Source organism: Eubalaena glacialis, chromosome 10 (assembly GCF_028564815.1).
Source record: "Eubalaena glacialis isolate mEubGla1 chromosome 10, mEubGla1.1.hap2.+ XY, whole genome shotgun sequence".
Taxonomy (NCBI): Eukaryota; Metazoa; Chordata; class Mammalia; order Artiodactyla; family Balaenidae; genus Eubalaena; species Eubalaena glacialis.
Window position 1 is genome coordinate 57,543,610 of NC_083725.1, and position 20,042 is coordinate 57,563,651.

Here is a 20,042-nt window from a genome sequence, read left to right on the forward strand (position 1 = left end):
TTGGAATATGGTTATTTGGGGGGACTTTTTTTTTTGGCTGCGCCATGCGTCTTACAGGATCTTATTTCCCCAACCAGGGATCAAACCTGTGCCCCCTGCAGTGGAAGCACGGAGTCCTAATCACTGGACAGCTAGGGAATTCCCTGGGTGTGTGTTGGGGGGGCTTTTTTTTTTTTTTTAATCTTAAAATATAGCAGTCAAGTACCCAATCTTAAGTGTCCTGCTTGATGAATGTTTGCAAAGTGAACACATCCATGTTAACTGCCACTCATCAAAATTACCAGAAAACTCTTTCATGTACCGTCCTCATCATTCCCCTCCACAAAAGTAATCACTCTTCTGACTTCTGTCATCAAGATTAGCACACTCCTCCTGTTTTTGAACATTGTGTAAATGGAATCATACCGTATGTGTTCTTTTGTGTCTGCCTTCCTTCACTCAATATTATGTCTATAAGATTGATCTACATTGCTGCATATGGAAATAGTTTATTCTTTCATTACTGTATAGTATTCCATTGCATTAATATAGCACAATTTACTTACATATTCTACTGCTGATAGTCTACTACTGTTTCAAGTTTTGGCCTATTTTCAGTAAAGCTGCTAGGAACATTCTTACCCATGTCTTCAGGTAAACATAACCACTTGTTTCTGTTCCATATTAAGCCAAGAGTGAAATTGCTGGAGCATGACATACATATACACATATATGTATACATGTATACATATATACATATATATGTTCAGCTTTAATAATTACTGCCAAACATATTCCAAAGTGTTTGTGCCAATTAATACTCCCATCAGCAACTATGAGAGGAGTTCAAATCACTCTGTATCCTTGTCAATATTTACTATTTTCAACTTTTAAATTTTAGCCATTCTAGTGGGTGTATAGTATATCGTGGTTTTAATTTGCTTTTCCCTCATCACTAATAGTGTTGATATCCTTTTTAGGCTTACTAGTCATTTGGATATATTCTTCTGTGAAGTGCCTCTTCAAGTCTTTTTTTCTACTGATTTGTACAAGTTCTTTATATATTTTGGATACGATTTTTTTTGTTATATATATGTATAGTAAATAAATTCTCCCAATATGTATGTGGCTTGCCTTCTGACTCTCTTAATGGTGTCTTTTAATGAAAAGAGATATTAATTTTAATAAAAAGCAATTTATCAATCTTTTTATGATTGGTTATTTTTATGACTTTTATTTTTCCCAGGGAGGTGGTTGATACAGGGAGCAGTAGGCTTGATGGAGCCATGTGGAACACTACTAACTAAATCCACATTTACCCATGTACCAGATGTAGCTTAAAATTTCAGGCATAGGCTTTGAGGAACTATTGGATGTGCACAGGGGAGCATGAAGATATTCTTATATTTTCTACTAAAAGCTTTATTCTTTTACCTTCCATATTTAGGTCTCTGATTCACTTTGAGTTGATTTTTGTGTAGGGTATGAGGTAAGAGTCAACGTTCATTTTTTCCCATACAGATATACAATTGCCTCAGCATCATTTATTATTAAAAAAGACCATGCCCCCCACTGAATTATAGGGGCATCTTTGCAGAAGTCAAGAGACTGTAAATGTGTGACTTTGTTTCTGGACTCTATTCTGTTCCACCGGACTGATTCTTCATCTTTGGGCCTGTAGTGCACTGTCTTAATTACTGAAATATTATATTAAGTCTTGCAATTTGGTAGTGTTAAGGTCTCCAATTTGTGGTTTTACTTCAAGATTGTTTTGGCTATCCTAGGTCTTCTGCCTAGGTTATAAATTTCCGTAATAATGTTACAAAAAACTTGTTAACGTCTACAAGAAAATGCTGGAATTTTGATTTGGATTGCACTGAATCTATAGATCAAGTTGGGAAGAACAGACATCTTAACTATTTTGAATCTTCCACTTCATGATAATGGTGTATCTCTCTGTTTATTCCATTTATTTAAGTTTTCTTTAATTTCTCTCAACAATGTTTTGAAGTCTTCAGCATAGAAGTTTTGGTTATATTTCATTGCATGAATTCCTTGATATTTGATGCTATTGATTCTATTATATTTTATTTTTCCCAATTGTTTGTCACTAGCATAAAGAAATATATTGGATCTTTATTGACCTTGTACTCTGTGACCTTGCTAAATTCACTTGTAAATTCTAGTAGTTTGTAGATTACTTTGGATTATCTACATACAAAACCTTGACATCTCTAAGACAATTTGCTTCTTTCTTCTAATCTCTATGCTTTTAATTTCTTTTTCTTGCCTGGTTAGAACACTCCAGTTCTAGTCAACACTGTTGAATAGAAGTGTGATGGTGAATATATGTCTTCTTCCTGACCTCAATGGGAAAATGTTTAATATTTCACTATTAAGTACAATTTTAGCTACAGGGCTTTTTTTTGGAAAGAAAAAAAGAAAAAAAAAGATACTCCTTCTTTGCTGAGAGCTTTATCATATTATTATGAATTTTTTATCACACTATTAAATTTTATCAAATGCTGCGTCTAATGAGATGATCATATGAGTTACCACCTATGTTCTGTTCATTTTACCCTTGATTTTTTAAATTTTGAGATAACTTTAGAGTCACATGCAGTTGTACAAAAATAATACAGACAGATCACATGTACTCTTTATCCAGTTTCCCTAAAAATAAGCATTTTTTCCAAAATTATAGTACAATGTCACAACCAGGGTATTGATATTGATATAATCCATTGATCTCATTCATGTTTCCACTCTGATTACTGAATATTAAACCAACCTTGCATTCTTTATTCATGAAATATTATATATTATAATATTGCTAGATTCAGTAAGCTAATATTTTGTGAATGATTTTGCATCTATCTTCATGAGAAATACTGGCCTTTACTTTTCTTTTCCTGTAATGATGTTGCCAGGTTTTGGTATTAGAATAATATTGACCTCATAGAATAATTTGGAAGTGTTTCTTTTTTCTCTATTCTCTGAAAGAGTTTGTGTATATTTGGTATTTGTATCTTTTTGAAATGTTTGGAAAAATTCACCAGTGAAGCAAGCCAGCTGGCTTTTTAAATTTTTTAAATGCAGATTGGATTTTTAAAAACAGATCTAGGCCTAATTCAGAATTTTTATTTCCTCCTGTTTTGTAGAAATATTTTTCAAGAAATGTTTCCATTTCATCTAAATTGTCAAATTTATGGGGAAAGTTTTTTTTCTGCTTAATTTCCTTTTTTCCTTTTAATAATGTCTGTAATTCTGTAATTATGTCTCTTTTTCATTTATTTCCTCTCTTTTTTGATTAGTCTTACTATGGGTTGTCAATTTTAATTAACCCTTCAAGGAACCAGCTTTTGACTTTGTTGATTTTCTCTTTTATATGTCAACTTTCTATTTAATTAATTTCTGCTCTTTATTTCCTTTCTTCTACTTTCTTCGGGTTTATTTTTGCTGCTTTTTTTAGATTCCTGAGATGAAAGCTTAGATGATTGAATTTTCAAACTTTCTTCTTTTTAATACATGAAAGGTTATAAATTTCCCTTTAAACATCACTTTAGCTGGTTCCCACAAGTTTTGATGTCATATTTTTCATTATAATTCAGAGTATTTTTTCCTTGTGATTTCTCCTTTCACACATAGGCTTTTCAGAAGTATCTTGCTTACTTGAAAATTACAGCTTTGTTGTTGTTTTTAGTTATTTTCTACCGTGGTCAGAGAACCGTTCCATGCATTTCAACTTTTTGAATATTTGTTGTCACTTTATGGCCCAGGATACAGTCTATTTTTGTAAATATTTTATGTACACTTGAAAAGTATGTGTAATCTACAGTTGTTTAACTTTTCATATCCTTAATGATTGGTTTTGTTTTTTTTTTTTGATCAGTTATTGAGAGAGGTGTGGTAAGACCTTCAAGTCTGATGGTGAATTTGTTTCTGCCTTTTTTCTTTTTTTATTGTGGTAAAATATACATAAGGTTTACCATATTGCTTTTTAGTTTGGTAAATTTTATCTTATATATTTTGAGATTATATTATTATTTAGAATTGTTATATCATCCTGATGAATTAATCTGCTTATTATTGTGACATATATTTCTTCATTTTCTCTTTATTTTCTTAACACTTCTTACCTTAATGTCTACTTTGTCTAATAGTTTGGTCACACCACCTTCCTTCTGGTTAATGTTTGCATGGTGTATTTACTTTCAATCTATCTGTGGCCTTATATTTAAAAGGTGTTTCAAAAAAAAGAAAAAAAGGCGTTTCTTGTAAAAAGCTTTATAAGTAGAACTAGCTTTAAAATGGAAAGCTGATGTCAAATTCAGGCACAGTCAGAGTGTCCTTGGCTTGTGGTACCAATAAGCGGGAAGGAGTAATGACCTTGGATAGAGACTCAGCAGTTTAGACTTGATATAGCTGATGGGAGATGGACCTCCCTATTGATGGAATATTTTTATAAAAGAAATTACCACCCTCAAATTTGTTTCTAAAATGTTTGATTTTCATTATAGTGTTAGGTTAAAGAAGAGTAGACTTGAATTGTGGACTGGCTATTTATCATTCAGCACCCTCAGAGGTAAAGATGTGTAGTCAGTGCTATGCAAACCTCTAACTCTTCTCAGAAAATTCCTAATTGAACTATTTCATATTGGCATCCTAGATTGATCAGTAAATTTTTAAGTGGTAAGCAACCTCAGAGACCATCTTGGCCCACTGTCATGCTCCTGTATACTTGAATATGGAAATATAAAGTGTACTTTCATTTTTGTCACTCAGGCCACGCAAGTAAATGAATAGCTGAATACTCAGATCTTTGATTTTAAATGTAATTATGACCTTTAGAAATAACAACTGCTTTAAAAATGGACCGAAGAGTAAATAAAATGGGCGACTGATATACCTCAGTTCCCAAAGGAAATGTATAAGAAGTTGTTTTTACTTTGCAGATTTCAGTCTTAGAGAAAAGACTTCATCATTTTATATGTGATGTGGCTTTCCGGGCTCCTGACATCTTCATAGAATTTGACTGGAGTCTCCTTCTCTTGGAAATGGATGGGCATTTTCTTGCTCTCCACAGTCATGAGCTTCACTTCCAGGGGACCCAAGTTTACATAATCCTGTGGTGAACAGACATAGAGGAGAATAGGAGAGGTTATTCAGCAAGTTACCAGCCTTCATAGATCAGGTTTTATTTACTATAGTTGGCCTCTCTATGACAGATTTCATTGCCCTCCTAATTGTCTGAATGCTGTATAACATGTGAAATATGAGAGCTACTGTAAATAAAAACCACTCAGTAAAGTTATATACCCAGTGGGGGCATGGTAGGCAAATCTCCCAAAGAGCAGGCAGCAAGGCTTGCAGGCTTGTCTTTTGGGGGCTTGAGCCGGGGAGGGAACATCAACTACAGTGGGGAGATAATATTCTCTGCAAGCTCTTTAATTGGTAAAAGGAAGTAGGAAGTATTGGCTGCATTTATATAGCCCTCTGCTGGCCAGGATATAACCACAGCAGAGTTTTCTATATTATTCAAGAACAAAATGAATGATCTGCAAACATTTGACGATAAATATCTTAATATTGAGCAAATCTACATGGGTTTTACACATTTCACAGGATCTACTGTAGATATAAAACTTACCACATTCTGTCAAACTGAATATAGTTTCAGATATCAACAAACAGAATTAGAAGTCTAATTTATATGAAATCCCACAGCTAACCCCAAACTGAGTTGAAACAGCTCCAGCCCTACCCAATGTGCCTTCCTCTTGGAAGCCTCTCCAAGCTGTAACTCCTTATTTTGGATTCCTTCAACACTTCAACAAACCTTTCCTGAGGTCCCACTATGTGCCAGGCTGTGTACCAAGTGCTGGGGCAAAAGACTGGTCAGGGAGACAGATACAGGCAGTACATTCCTCCTGTACAGTAATCAGTGATTTTCTTATCGGTTTTCTACTAGCATGTACACTGTTTAGGGTAGGGCCTGCCACATAGGCATCTTTGAGACTTCATTTCTTCCTGTTCTCCCCTTTAAATTCTCCAGCATCTAACAAGTACCTGGCATGTTGTGAGGGTCTCAATAAATATTTATTAGAATTTAGGAGAATCAAAGAATGAAAAAGGAAGGCAATGTTTTATTAATATTTCTCAAAAATTCATACAACTGTATCTAGCTTTTAAAATACATAATTATAGAGCTACAATAAATGCGAGATAGGAGAAAAGTAAATTGATGGAAGTCTACCATATATTTCAGAACCATCTGGAGCAGGAGTCTGAAGTAATATACTCTATTAGTCTGCTTGAACTGCCATAGCAAAATACCACAGGCTGAGTGGCTGAAACAACAGAACTTTATTTCTCACAGTTCTGGAGGCTGGGAAGTCCAAGATTAGGATGCCAGCATGATTGGGTTCTGGTGAGAGCCTCTTCCTGGCTGGCAGATGGCTGCCTTCTCACAGTGTTCTCACAAGGCAAAGCCTCTTCTTACAAGGTCACAGTCCTATCAGATTAGGGCCCACCTTCATGACCTCATATAACCTTAATTAACTCCTAATGCCCGTATCTCCAGATACAGTCATATTGTGTGTTAGGGCTTCGACATATGAATTTAGGGGAGGGGCGGGGACAAAATTCAGTCTGTAGCACATACAATACCGTTTCCACCACATCAAAAACTTCCGTGGAAAGTAAGGTCTTAGAAGAGAATGTAGGCAGAACATTCTCTGACATAAATCATACCAGTGTTTCCTTAGGTCAGTCGCCTACGGCAATAGAAATCAAAGTGAAAATAAACAAATGGGACTTAAACTTACAAGCTTCTGCACAGCAAAGGAAACCATAAACAAAAGGAAAAAACCTACAGAATGGGAGAAAATATTTGCAAATGACACAACCAACAAGGGCTTAATTTCCAAAATGTACAAACAGCTCATACAACTCGACAACAAAAAAACAAACAACCCAATCAAAAAATGGGCCTAAAGAGACATTTCTTCAAAGAAGAAATACAGATGGCCAATAGGCACATGAAAAGATGCTCAACATCGCTAATTATTAGAGAAATGCAAATCAAAACTGCAATGGGTTACCACCTCACGCTGGTCAGAGTGGCCATCATTAAAATGTCTACAAATAACAAATGCCGGGGAGGGTGTGGAGAAAAGGGAACCCTCCTGCACGATTGGTGGGAATGTAAGTTGGTGCAGCCACTATGGAAAACAGTATGGAGGTTCCTCAGAAAACTAAAAATAGAATTACCATATGATCCAGCAATCCCACTCCTGGGCATATACCCAGACAAAACTATAATTCAAAAAGATACATGCACCCCTATGTTCATAGCAGCACTATTCACAATAGCCAAGACATAGAAGAAGCCTAAATGTCCATCAACAGATGAATGGATAAAGAAGATGTGGTACATATATACAATGGAATATTACTCAGCCATAAAAAAAAGAATGAAATAATGCCATTTGCAGCAACATGGATGCAACTACAGATTATCATACTAAGTAAAGTAAGTCAGAGAAAGCAAATACCATATGATATCACATGTGTGGAATCTAAAATATGACACAAATGAACCTATCTATGAAACAGAAAATCAGGGACATAGAGAATAGACTGGTGGTTTGCCAAGGGGGAGAGGGGGTGGGCGAAGGGAGGAGTGGGAGTTTGGGGTTAGCAGATGCAAACTGGTATACATAGAATGGATAAACAACAAGGTCCTACTGTATAGCAAAGGGAACTATATTCAATATCCTGTGATAAACCATAATGGAAAAAAATATGAAGAAGAATGTATATATATATATATACATGTGTAACTGAGTCACTTTGCTGTACAGCAGTAATTAACACAACATTGTAAGTCAACTTAAAAAAGAAATTTAAGTTCAACGGATAAAAGCAAAAAAAAAAAAGTAAGGTTTTTCATTCAACCAAATGGTATGCAATTTTGGAATTTTATAGACAGTTGTCCACTAGCGTGAGGTTATTGTAACATACAAGGCGTCATGATTCCAAGATTCTCATGGAGGTGTTTGAGTGTTATAGAGACTAGAGCTTTAGTCTTCAAATTATCACTTGATGGTAGCAGGACTGAGCTGTACTTACTTAAAATGGTTTTTTGTTGATTTATTCAGTTTCTTTTGCTTTCTTAATCACTCTTTCTCCTACCAGACTTTAAGTTCTAGGAGAACTTTCAAGGTTATTGGTAGTACCAAGAGGGAAAACAGCAAGGGGTGGATGTGAAAGTGACTGGAATGTACCAAAAGGTTTTAAAATTAAAAGGCTTGCTAATCTAGGTTTCACCTAATGGTGTATGTGACTGTTTGTACTTTCCAAAGATGGTCATGCTAATATACATCCTATCCCACATGCTTTTCTTACAATGTGATGCTGACTTTCCTCTTTCAAGATGCAGGAGCTACATTGTTTCCCTTTGGGTGGAACTTTGTAGCTACATCAACAAATAGAATATGATGGAAGTGTTGGTGTAAGATTTCCAAGGCTAAGTCATATGAAACATTTGGTCTCTGGGACTGATTGCTTTGGAAGAAGCCAGATATTGTAACAAAGGGACAATAAAGGTGCCCTGTAAGGAGGCCCATGTGAAGAAGAACTGAGGCCCCCAGCTTAGCCAGCATCAACTTGCCAGCCATGTGAGTGAGCCACCTTGGAAGTGGATCTTCCTGCCCAAATCAAGCCTTCAGCCAAATATAACTGCACCTTCTAGAGAACCCAAGTGAGGACTGTCCACTGGAGACCTTCCCAAATTTCTAACCAACAGAAGCCCTGAAAGAGAATAAATGATTATTGTTATAAGCCACTAATTCTTGAGGCAATTTGTTATGTAGCACTAGATAACTTACATGGTATACTAGTAATGGATGTCTATAAATGAATATATGTAGTAAGTTGGGCAAGGGTAGGAGTGAAAATAGTATCTAGTGACAGACATGAATGGTTGGCAAATTTTACTAATAATTGCAAGTAGAATTTTTCAGCATCCATACTTTAGGTTAATTTTCTCCACTAACTAATAAAGCAACATCTTCTCTAGTAGTCAAGATGTTTTCTCATGAATCTTACCTTGAAATCCCGCTCATCCTCATACAGTAAGTATTTCATATCAGAGGCTCCAAACTCTATACTTGAACTCTCTTCTTCATCTATCTTCAGATGCTGGCCGTATCTGCTGCTCTCCTCATGACTAAGATGTAAAGCACTGCTCCCAAGTGATAAGCTCAACAAGTCTCTACTTTTTACTTCTGCAGGTTGCAGTTGTGACTTTTCTGGGATGAGTGCAAAGAAATTAATTATGTACAATTTTTGAACAGATTAAAAATAAAAATACAATACATACTTTGTCACATTTTTTTTTTCAGTTTTAGTTTTTTTTGAATTGAAATATGGTTGCTTTACAATGTTGTGTTAGTTTCTGGTGTACAGCAAAGTGATTCAGATATATATATATATACACTCCTTTGTCACATTTTAAATTTGAAAGACCTTTGAGAATCTCCTGGAGGAGATAAATTTGAGAATTAGAAATGTAGAATCTAGGTATTAAAGTGAGAGTGAGTCCTATTATTAGAAACCACATCTAAGTTGTGTTTCCTTCTGTTAGCTAATAAGTTATAATAATCACATGGGGACCTGTGAGTGTGTTGGTATTTTGGTTGGTTGGCTAAATTGGAGCACAAACCATGCCAGTGTAGACATCATTCCATCCCTCTCTACCAGTGTCTATTTAATTCACTGTGACACATGGTGACTTTGATTTGAAAATAAGACTAGAGAAAGGAGATGGGTTAGGTAAGCTCTGCAAGAACAAGAGAAATATGGAGGAGCTGGCAGGTATCTATTCCCTGAATAGCTCTCTGATATAAGGTTCCTGTCCATAATAAGAAGCGCAATTAAGTGTTTGTCAACTTTTAAAAAATCACCATTACAATAAAATAATACCTATATATGTTTCTGGCAGCTCCAAAGGCATTTCTTCATGTGGCACTTCCTGTCCAACAGCTTGAGCAAGATATAGTCGCCTAAAAAACAAATAAGAAAAGTAGTCTGTCAGTCAACAAATATTGTACCACCTGCTCAGTAGTGTCTTATCTCTCTGTTGGGTGCTGGCAACACAGATGAAAGAGGGGCATCAGGCCCAGTGGGGTGGCAGACAGGCTTACAGTGTTTTATGGTGATGGTTTGTACCATGATGGGTAATTATGTGAGGAGCATAGTGTCAGGGGTGCCGTGGGGCAGAGACAAGCAGCACCGGATTTAGCCTTAGGGGGTAAGGAAAGGTTTCCAGGAGGAGGTGAAACCTGAGTTGAGTCTTGAAACACCAGGGGCTGTTTGCCAGGGAAGAGCTTGGGGTGAGGGGAGGGCATCCCATGATTAGGAAATAACAGACTTAAAGTCCCAGAAATGAGAGTGATCATGACACCGGTTACGTCACTGTTGCAGGGAATCCAGATGAGGAATGGGATGGGATTTGAGATAAAGAGAAAAAGAGAAAGACAGCAGTAGGAATCCAAGATGACACCTAGGTTCTGGCTCTGGCTGAGTGGCATGTTCCAGCTACAAGCCTGGTGAGTTTGCGTCTGCTGTTGCAACTCTCTGCGCTGCAGAAGCCAGTGGAATTTTCAGTCAGAAGACACGATACCTTGAAAGCTCCATACAGCATTGCCATGAAGTTTGCCTGAAGCTAGCATGAAGCAAGTGCCCCTTGCAGATGCGCCAGCCACACTTCATGCTTAGCAACTCAGCAACCAGAGTGAATCCCCTGGATTACAGGCTGTCAATTACTTAAAGACCACGAAGGAAGTGTTATCTCAGATGCTTAAAGCTCCAGCAAATAATGTAACTACATACACTATTTATATCTTAAAACCTTCTTAAGAGTTAACTTAGTGAAGCTCTGGTCTGCAGGTGGACAGGTCTGAGGCCACAGAGTTCTCTTCTTGCCTGGTTTTACTCTTTTGAATAACTAAGATCTTACTAAACGCCGTAACCTTCTGAAGTCCGGCTTCTCTCTTAATCATTAGTTTATTGTCACTTTTGTACCACCACAGGGCAGCAACACTTGTTATAGAAAATATTTTACAGAACGTTATCACATGAAACTAGCGTTAGATTTGAGGTACTGGTCCACCTAGCCTCAGCTCTGCAGCACGGGAGTCCCTGGGCAGTCACCTCTAGCTTATTCAACTCATCTAATGTATCAGACAAATACTATGATGTTCTGTGGGAGTCAGTAAGGGAAGAAGTTTGGGGAGCTCTGGATGGGAAATATAGTAACTCTATTAGCTAGAATACCCCATTCTTCATCCAAATAGGGAAGTTTTTATATGTTTACTGGGTACTGTTCATGTCTATTTCTCACCCTACCAGAATATACAGGACTAAATTCTCAACAAAGAGGTGGAAAGGGCAGTTACCATAAATTACACAGTATGTGTTAACATTTCTTTGACGTGAAAATGGATACAGGAAAAGCTCCTGAATTTTTCCTTCTGGATAAACATTGTAACAGATAATTGAGGGTTTACACATTTCTCTGTTTCTTTATTCGGGTCTTTCTAAGATGTCCTAAACACTTGTCTCAAGGACAATCTAGCAAGGACGCAGATGTTTAAAAAGTAGTCACTACTGTGATAAATGCTAGTTACAAAGGAAAAGTTCAGTGTGCCATGGAGGCATATACCGGGCACCTAACCCAGTTCTTATAAACGTTGCCCATGCTGTTTCTTTTCCCTCGGACAGTTTTGAATTCATCTCTCCCAACACTGAAGCAAGACTAAGCACTAAAGAAAACCAACCCACAAAGCATTGATGAACAATGTGGATTTTACTGAAGATGTCTGTGGGGAAGCTAGAGGATAGGTTTAAATTGCATACAATACAGCAAACAACTTAATGAAAATCGCCATTAAAAGTTTCTCATCTCCCTTTCCTGTCCTTGCCAAGCTCTCTCTGGCCAATGAAAAATTTCCCCTTTATTATAATGAGCACTTCACATCCACACCAGCAGCAAATCAGGTGCGCTAGACTGAGCTGACCAAAGCAGGAAGTGGGGTTGGCAGTTTCCAGGGTAGCTCTTTCCTAAGGGTTGCCTGGTTCGGAAGAGAGAAAAAGAACACAGCGGACAACAGGTGGAGCAGTGGTTAGAAGGCACAGCTGGCAGAGATTCGGCGTGATCACAAAGAAAGTGGTGGCAGCAGCAGGTGCTTCGGGGTAGAGGCGGGACGGGAGTGTGGAGCTGGAGACCTGATCATAGGGAGGGAGGCTGGCAGGCAAAAGAGAGCATTGCCTGCTGGGGGGACAGTGAGACCCCCACCCCCTAGGGACCCTCAAGGGCATCAGCTCAAGAGACTGGAAGTACAGGAGTCCAGTAATCAGCCAATTCATTCAGCCTGACTGCCTACCTCATTTACACTGGTACCTGTGGCTCCAGGGCAGCACACATAGACTGTGGAAGGGAGGCAGGTGGCCTCTTTCTCTGTCCTGCCCCACCCAGTGTTCAGCCTATAAAGTAATTGCACCATCTCCCAGTTTCTCCAATCTTGTATCCCGACACCCATCACTTAGCTCAGCAAACAAAAACCCCCCAACTTGTATCCACCCTTCTTGGAGCACATTAGGAAGTTTGCCAACAATAAATACTTTATTATGTCTCAAATAGTATTTTCTGCACGCCACACAAGCAATAGACCTACTCAGGTGGAAATGTTTTCCTGACCCTTCCACCATGTTGAACTTCTCCGCCCAGATGCAGTTGTTTCTCTCCCATCTTGCACATGTACACCTTACATTTGTGTGATTTAATTCCTCTATCTTCCTAAGCATGTTACTATTTAGGTTACTTCTTGTTTCTGATTGCTTGTCTAAATTATGAATGCCACTTTGGGTTTTAATACCACATTCCAGGGCTCTAATTTTCCATCAAGATTGGTATATTAAGACTTTTTTTTGTCAGGTAAGGAAAAGAGATAACCTAAACTACAAAGCCATATACATACTTGATTTCTCTCATGCAGGAATAAATGTGACTTGGAATGCCAGGCTATTTTCTCTGCCTAGAAAGTGGTTTGCCTCTTTCATTAACTATCCAAGGAAACCATTCTATAATCCACAAGGTAACCAGACGCTCGGAACATCTCCAGGAGCTCCCATCAAGTTGATCACTTCCTCCTCTGTGCTGGCTTCGAACCCCGTACCTCTTCCGCTGTATTGTTATGAATTTATTTTTATGCCCAATTCCCCTGCTGGCCCAGAGGCTTCTGAAGGACAGCAGTTGTGACATTCATGTTAAGTGTTTGCTACTATGACCACAGTGCATTGTTAGAAAAAGCAAGTCGAAGTCTGCACTGGACCAGTGGTCGGTTGTAATGATCTTATACCTTCCCCATGGCCATTTTGTGAGTTCCTTTCTTTTCAACTATTAAAGAATTGTCATCTTAAAAAAAAATAACAACTTTTTACAGATACAAGTGTTTAAAAAAAATACTTTCTAGATATGTAACGACTCTCACCTGGGTATTTTGAGATCCACAAGTCTGCAGTTGAACAGCTGATCAATAAGCACCAAATTTTCTCCTTCCAGCTCATGAATAGCATGTTCCAGTTCTTCCACTTCCTTCCTGTGATTTGCGATCTATTCTCAGGAAAAGAGAATGGGTGTTAGTACTTATGGACTTAGTTCTAGCTAGTCCTCTATAAAAAATTCAACTTTTAAAAGTGCATTTGTGGTACTTCCCTGGTGGTGCAGTGGTTAAGAATCCACCTGCCAATGCAGGAGACACGGGTTCGAGCCCTGGTCCAGGAATATCATCCCACATGCCGTGGAGCAACTAAGCCCGTGCGCCACAACTCCTGAGCCTGCGTGCCACAACTACTGAAGCCCACACACCTAGAGCCCGTGCTCTGCAACAAGAGAAGCCACCGCAATGAGAAGCCCACGCACCACAACGAAGAGTAGCCCCCGCTCACCGCAACTAGAGAAAGCCCGTGCAGCAACGAAGACCCAACAGCAGCCAAAAATGAATAAATTAATTAATTTTTTTTAAAAAGTGCATTTGCCTGAGGGGAAGATCTATCCTGTATTATTTATTACGGGGTTTGCTCTAAGAAGGAATGGGTGGGACTTTTTTCCTGGTCATTTGCAGAACTTGGTTGCATGATTAGGCAGTTATTACTGAATGGCAGGAGTAGTCCTTTCCTACTCTTCAGAAACATCACTGGATTTGTCTGAGCTGGAGGCAGAGATAAATAAGAAAATAAGACTAATTAATTTATCACTCTGGTGTTAGTAGCTAAATGAGGCTCTATCTAAGGTTAATTATAAACAACACAATGAAAGCTAATAACACTGGGAAAAAATCTTTATTATGGCATTTAAAAAAGAGAAGTACAGGCCTAGGAGCCCTTTCTATCAGCCTCTACAGGACAATTATATTCTCTCTTGAGTGTGCTGGAGTCATTCCGAAAAACATCAGAGAGATGAAATGTTCATTCATTCATTCATGTAATTGTACTGTATGCCTACTATGTGTCAAAAACTATAGTACACTTTGGGAACAAAGGATCAATAAGATACAATAACCTTCAAGGATCTCTTAGTTTAATGGGAAAGAGTGATAGCAACAGAAAATAGTGTGATAAAATCATAATGGAAGCCATCCAGGGACTGTGGGAGAGATAGAGGTTCACCCTATGTCTGCCAGGTGTGAGGGGGTAAGGGCGAGTTAATGGAAGAGATGACCTCTCTTCTGGATCTTGAAGGCCAAGTAGAGATTCTCTAGCAGACAAGAGAGGATATATTCTAGGCAGAAGGAGCCACATGGATAAAGGCACATGTGCCTTCTATCCACATTTTGGTGTGGATAGAAATAAAATGGGAATGGGGAGATGTAGAAGAACTGGACAAGTAGGGAAGCCAAGTAATGCTAAAGAGTCTGATTTCTATCTCGCAGGTGATGGAAGGTCCTTCATAGACATAGCAGGCTTAATTAACGTTTACTGAAGAAATGTGGCTAACTCAAACATGAGCAAAATTTGCTGGTTCTGTTGATAGAGTTCCCATCAATCTTTAAGAAATGTATTTTGATAACTTTTGTCTAAAGAAGGCTTGATTGTGGGAAGACTATATAGAAGAATGTGACTAGATAGAATCCCCACCTTCCCTCTCTGCCCCCCAAAACAGCATGAGCTGGATTGAGAGGTGCTCGTGCGGAGAAGTCAGGACAATAGAAGAATTAGAAATAAGACTATAAAATAGAAAGTGATCGGCTGGTGAGAATGATAAACTGGAAAAAGTAACGTGTCTCGAGGGAATGTGATGAAATAGAGGCACAGGGTAGGGGTTTCGATTCAGTATCTCTTGTTAGGAGTTGCCAAGAGCATAACTGAGATGAGTACTTAGAAAAAGATGACTAACATTTTTGATTTGTAGTTGAAATTATTGTATTTTGGAATCTGGAAGCACTCAGTATATTACCAGATGCATATCCCTTTCACATAAGTCATTTATTAAATGCTTGAATTCTTACTATGGGTAAGGCTCTGTCCTAGAGGTAGACGGATACAAAATCCAATAAAGTGTGGCTCCTTCCCTCAAAAGAGGGAACAAGTATACAAATCCAGTGAACGAATATACAAATAATTATAATATAAAACAGTACCAGTGTCATAGAAAAGGCTCAAATATTGCTGCTGGCTTAGAGATGGAAAGAAAAGCGTATATTATTTACCAGCCTTAAACAATTTCACAAAACCATTTAAGTCCATAATTCTACATTACAGAGCTAGGTGTTGGTGCTTTAGGATCTCATGTTTTTAAGAGATGATCAGCTTGATTACAAGCCTGAATGCCTTAAGGAAGAGTTTATAATTTTCAGATGTCAAAGGATGAGAAAAAAGTCATAGTTAGAGGTTGTAAAAGAAGGAATTAAGAATGTGTGACCTAAGGGTTTGGCATACTTGGGAGGCAGCACACACAATTCTTGGTCTCCTGCCAAACCTGGGAATGAGGGCCCGTTTGGGAAGTCCAATCTTTCAAGCTATGGCTATCCTGTGACATCACCTACCCCTGTAGAGTGCTAAGTAAGGTTCTCATCAATTGCTATCTCCCTCCCAGTCTTTTGAAATGTTAGGGAAATGAACACTAGTTCCTTTTTATAGCCATATAAATACCTTTAGTTTCTGGGGTAAGAAAGTATAAAGAAGGAAGTAGAAGACCTCTTTTCCTTCCCCGCCCCTGCTTCTCCCCAGACACCCAAGAAATGTACTTAAGAAATTGGGCAAGATAATTTAGTTAAAACTATTATAAGTCAGGGACCTAGGATCCTGAATAAAATGCATGCTCTTGAAATTTTCCCCTGCAAGATCCAAGTTAGCTTTATGCCTCCTCACGTTTGAAACTGATCGCTAACCTCTTTGAATCCCTTTGCCTAGTTTTTCCAGCTTTCCATTTGTTGTTAGTCCAGGTTATTTGGAAATTTGAATTTTCTTCATTTTCCTAATAAGCATGCTAAATAAAACCAGATAATAAAAGTCATGCAAAGGGACATCTCATTCTTCCCAGAGATGTAAGTTTTTGGTTATTGTTGAAAGATAGTTAAATGGAGAAATATTTGGGGGCGTTCCACTGTTAAAGATCCCTTGTTACTCATTCTAAGCCTTCCTCAAAGAAATTAATTGGCATACATTGTTCTATTTCCAGGCAATTTTCAATTCTTGTGATAGTACTTATAACCAAAACTGGTTTTAATTAATTTTATGAGTAAATTTAATAACAGCAAAAATGAATATTTATTGAAATAAAGAGAAATTAATTATATGATTTGTTCTTTATTAGTGAGCTCTTTTTGCTCATGATTCAATTAAACTTGACATTTTTTCTTTTATTTCCACTGAATTATGAGAATTAAAAAATAAAACAAAACAAAATGTAATTTGTGGCTTTAGTAGGAAGGACCAAGGCACAAAATGGCCTTTCTTTTCAGTCGAATATAAACTTTTGTAATTATTTTCTCTGAACCTAACATCTATGATATCTTATAAAATTTAAGGTTTGTATTGTTAAATTATTATCACTAGGATCATACTGTTATATTTAATAAAAGTATAAGAACCAAGTTTCTCCCTAATATTCTTTAACTACTGAGCTCACCTTGAGTTTTTTAAATTAATACTTATTTTTTAAAATTGAGGATTCATCTTGATTAGTTTTGGAGATAGTATGGATTCCTACTCACCATGACTTTATAAAGGCAATTTCAAGATAATTGTCAATATCATAGAAAGCATATTGATTTTTAAATTCTTTTGTTTCCTAGACTAACCAACTCTTTTCAGTCAAATGGGAGCAAGGAAAATGGAAAAGAAGCTGATGGTGACATTTTTACCTCGGGTGTGTGAGCAGATGGTAAAAAAAGAAATGAAGGAAAAGAATATCTAAGAAGAAATTTAATAAATTATGCTTCCGGTATGTTGAGTTTGAAGTGCCTTTGAGACATCTATGTGGAAATATTCGGTTATTGAATTGTATGAGCTGTTTGTATATCTTGGAAATTAAGCCCTTGTTGGTCACATCTTTTGCAAATATTTTCTCCCAGTCTGTAGGTTGTCTTTTCTTTTTGTTTGTGGTTTCCCTTGCTGTGCGAAAGCTTATACGTTTGATTAGATCTCATCTGTTCATTTTGGTTTTATTTCTAGTGCCTTGGGAGACTGACATAAGAAAACATTGCTGTGATTTATGTCAGAGAATGTTTTGCCTGTGTTCTCTTCTAGTTTTATGGTGTCTTGTCTTAATATTTAAGTCTTTAAGCCATTTCGAGTTTTGTGTGTGTGTGTATGGTGTGAGGGTGTGTTCTAACTTCATTGATTTACATGCAGCTGTCCAGCTTTCCCAACACCACTTGCTGAAGAAACTGTCTTTTCCCCATTGTACATTCTTGCCTCCTTTGTTGAAGATTAATTGTCCATAGGTGTGTAGGTTTATTTCTGGACTCTCTTTTCTGTTCCATTGATCCACAGGTCTGTTTTTGTGCCAATACCAGACTGTTTTGATTACTGTAGATTTGTAGTATTCTCTGAAGTCTGGGAGGGTTATGCCTCCTGCTTTGTTCTTTTTCCTCAGGATTGCTTTGGCAATTCTGGGTCTTTTATGGTTCCACATAAATTATAGGATTATTTGTTCTGGTTCTGTGAAAAATGTCAAGGGTAATTCGATAAGGATTGCATTAAGTCTGTAGATTGCTTTGGGTGGTATGGCCATTTTAACAATATTAATTCTTCCAATCTAAGAGCATGAGGTATCTTTCCATTTCTTTGAATCATCTTCAGTTTCCTGTATTAATGTTTTGTAGTTCTCAGCATATGTCTTTCACCTCCTTGATGAGGTTTATTCCTAAGTATTTTATTTTTATTTTTTGGTGCAATTTTAAAAGAGATTGTTTGTTTGCATTCCCTTTGTGATATTTCATTGTTAGTGTGAAGAAATACAACCCGTTTCTGTATGTTAATCTTGTATCCTGCTACCTTGCTGAATTCATTTGTCAGTTCTAGTAGTTTTTGTGTGCAGTCTTTAGGGTTTTCTATATATAGTATCATGTCATCTGCATATAATGACAACTTTACCTCTTCCCTACCAATTTGAATACCTAAAGAGGCAATTTAAAACAACAGAGAATGAAGTTAAAATGATCCTTAAACCTTGCTCCCATCACCCATGAGGAAGTAGGGTCCAGAGGAAGGCCAGATCAGTTTTAGGACATAAAGAAGCTTTGCACACTTGAGTATATTGTATGAATTGTAACACCAAAAATGATTTCTGGTTATTATTGAGATTATTTATGGTGTTCATTGAGTAACAACTTGTAATAGTATTAGGACTCCACTTGAATTTCATTTTACCTCAGTCAGTCACGGTTCGATGCTTTTCCCATGACTTCAGCTCATAAATAAAAGTCATTTCCAGTTCAAAAAAATGAGAAAGAAGAAATTGTTTTTGTTTCTAAAAATTCCACTTACCTCTTTTTTGAGCCAGTCATTCTCCCAGATCTCTCGATAGCTGCCCTTGTCAATGAACCTTATAGCATTCTAAAAAAAGAAAAAGAAAATTTTTTTTTTCTGTATTAAAGAAGAGCTGACACATAGATAGCATTTAACAGTTTTAGCAATGGGGATACACAATCAACTTATCTGATCATTTAAAATTATGTTTTGCAATTACTTTGGAAATATACCTAAAAACTTTTGGTGTAGTTGTTCTTTCTTTATTATCCTATTGTATTGTTTTTGCTGATTTACATTGCCTAGCACAGGTGATTGAGAGAACTGGACAATGGTTGTCCATTCAATTTGGCCTCTATTGTGACGGAATCTGACTGCCGTGGTGAAATCAGTCATTAATTGATCTGCTCCACAATTAAGATGGTTAAACTGCAGTGATCAAACTTTCTTCAAGTTTACGGTCACAGACATAATTCAACATATAGCAAAGGCATGAATAGATTATATAACTACCTTTTTAATTTGAAAGATTTCTGCATGTCAATAATAACAATATACATACTTACAAACCTAATAGCCAATAGTTTCAGGGTAGCAGGCTGTAGCTAGATAGTCTCCTGGAGAAAGGCATTTTAGACAAAGCAAGCAGGAAAATCCTTATTTTATCAGTAGGATCTTAAAATGTAAATTCATATTCGGTTACTAAGATATTTACAGTTTCACCCAAAGGAACGTTATAATGGATGACAGATTCTAGTTATATGTGAGATACTTTTATATGGATACCATGCTACAAACACAGGAACTGAAGGACATAACCACAAGAAGAAAAATTAAGAAAAATATTCTGGTTCATAAACATGGATTGAAATAATTTAAAACTATGTTAAGGGTAAATTTGTGTAAGTCTTTAAAGTAGGAAGATGTGCAGTAAATTTCTTTTCTTTAAATCATGGTAATTGACCTAAGAGTGAACCTCCATTTCCTAAGAACCAGGAATTTTTATACTTCAGCTCCAACTGATA

General features: G+C 37.1%; 1 protein-coding gene across 1 annotated transcript in view; it reads right to left on the reverse strand.

Moving 5' to 3' along the window:
• Positions 1 to 4,943: 4,943 nt before the first annotated feature.
• Positions 4,944 to 20,042, reverse strand: part of CCDC83 (coiled-coil domain containing 83) — a 41,588-nt gene continuing 26,489 nt past the window's right edge. The window contains exons 6-10 of the mRNA XM_061202764.1: positions 19,036 to 19,104; positions 13,536 to 13,657; positions 9,967 to 10,046; positions 9,091 to 9,293; positions 4,944 to 5,105 (exon numbers count right to left, since the gene is read on the reverse strand). Coding sequence (XP_061058747.1) covers positions 4,944 to 5,105; positions 9,091 to 9,293; positions 9,967 to 10,046; positions 13,536 to 13,657; positions 19,036 to 19,104 — 636 coding nt within the window. The remainder of the gene's footprint in view (positions 5,106 to 9,090; positions 9,294 to 9,966; positions 10,047 to 13,535; positions 13,658 to 19,035; positions 19,105 to 20,042) is intronic.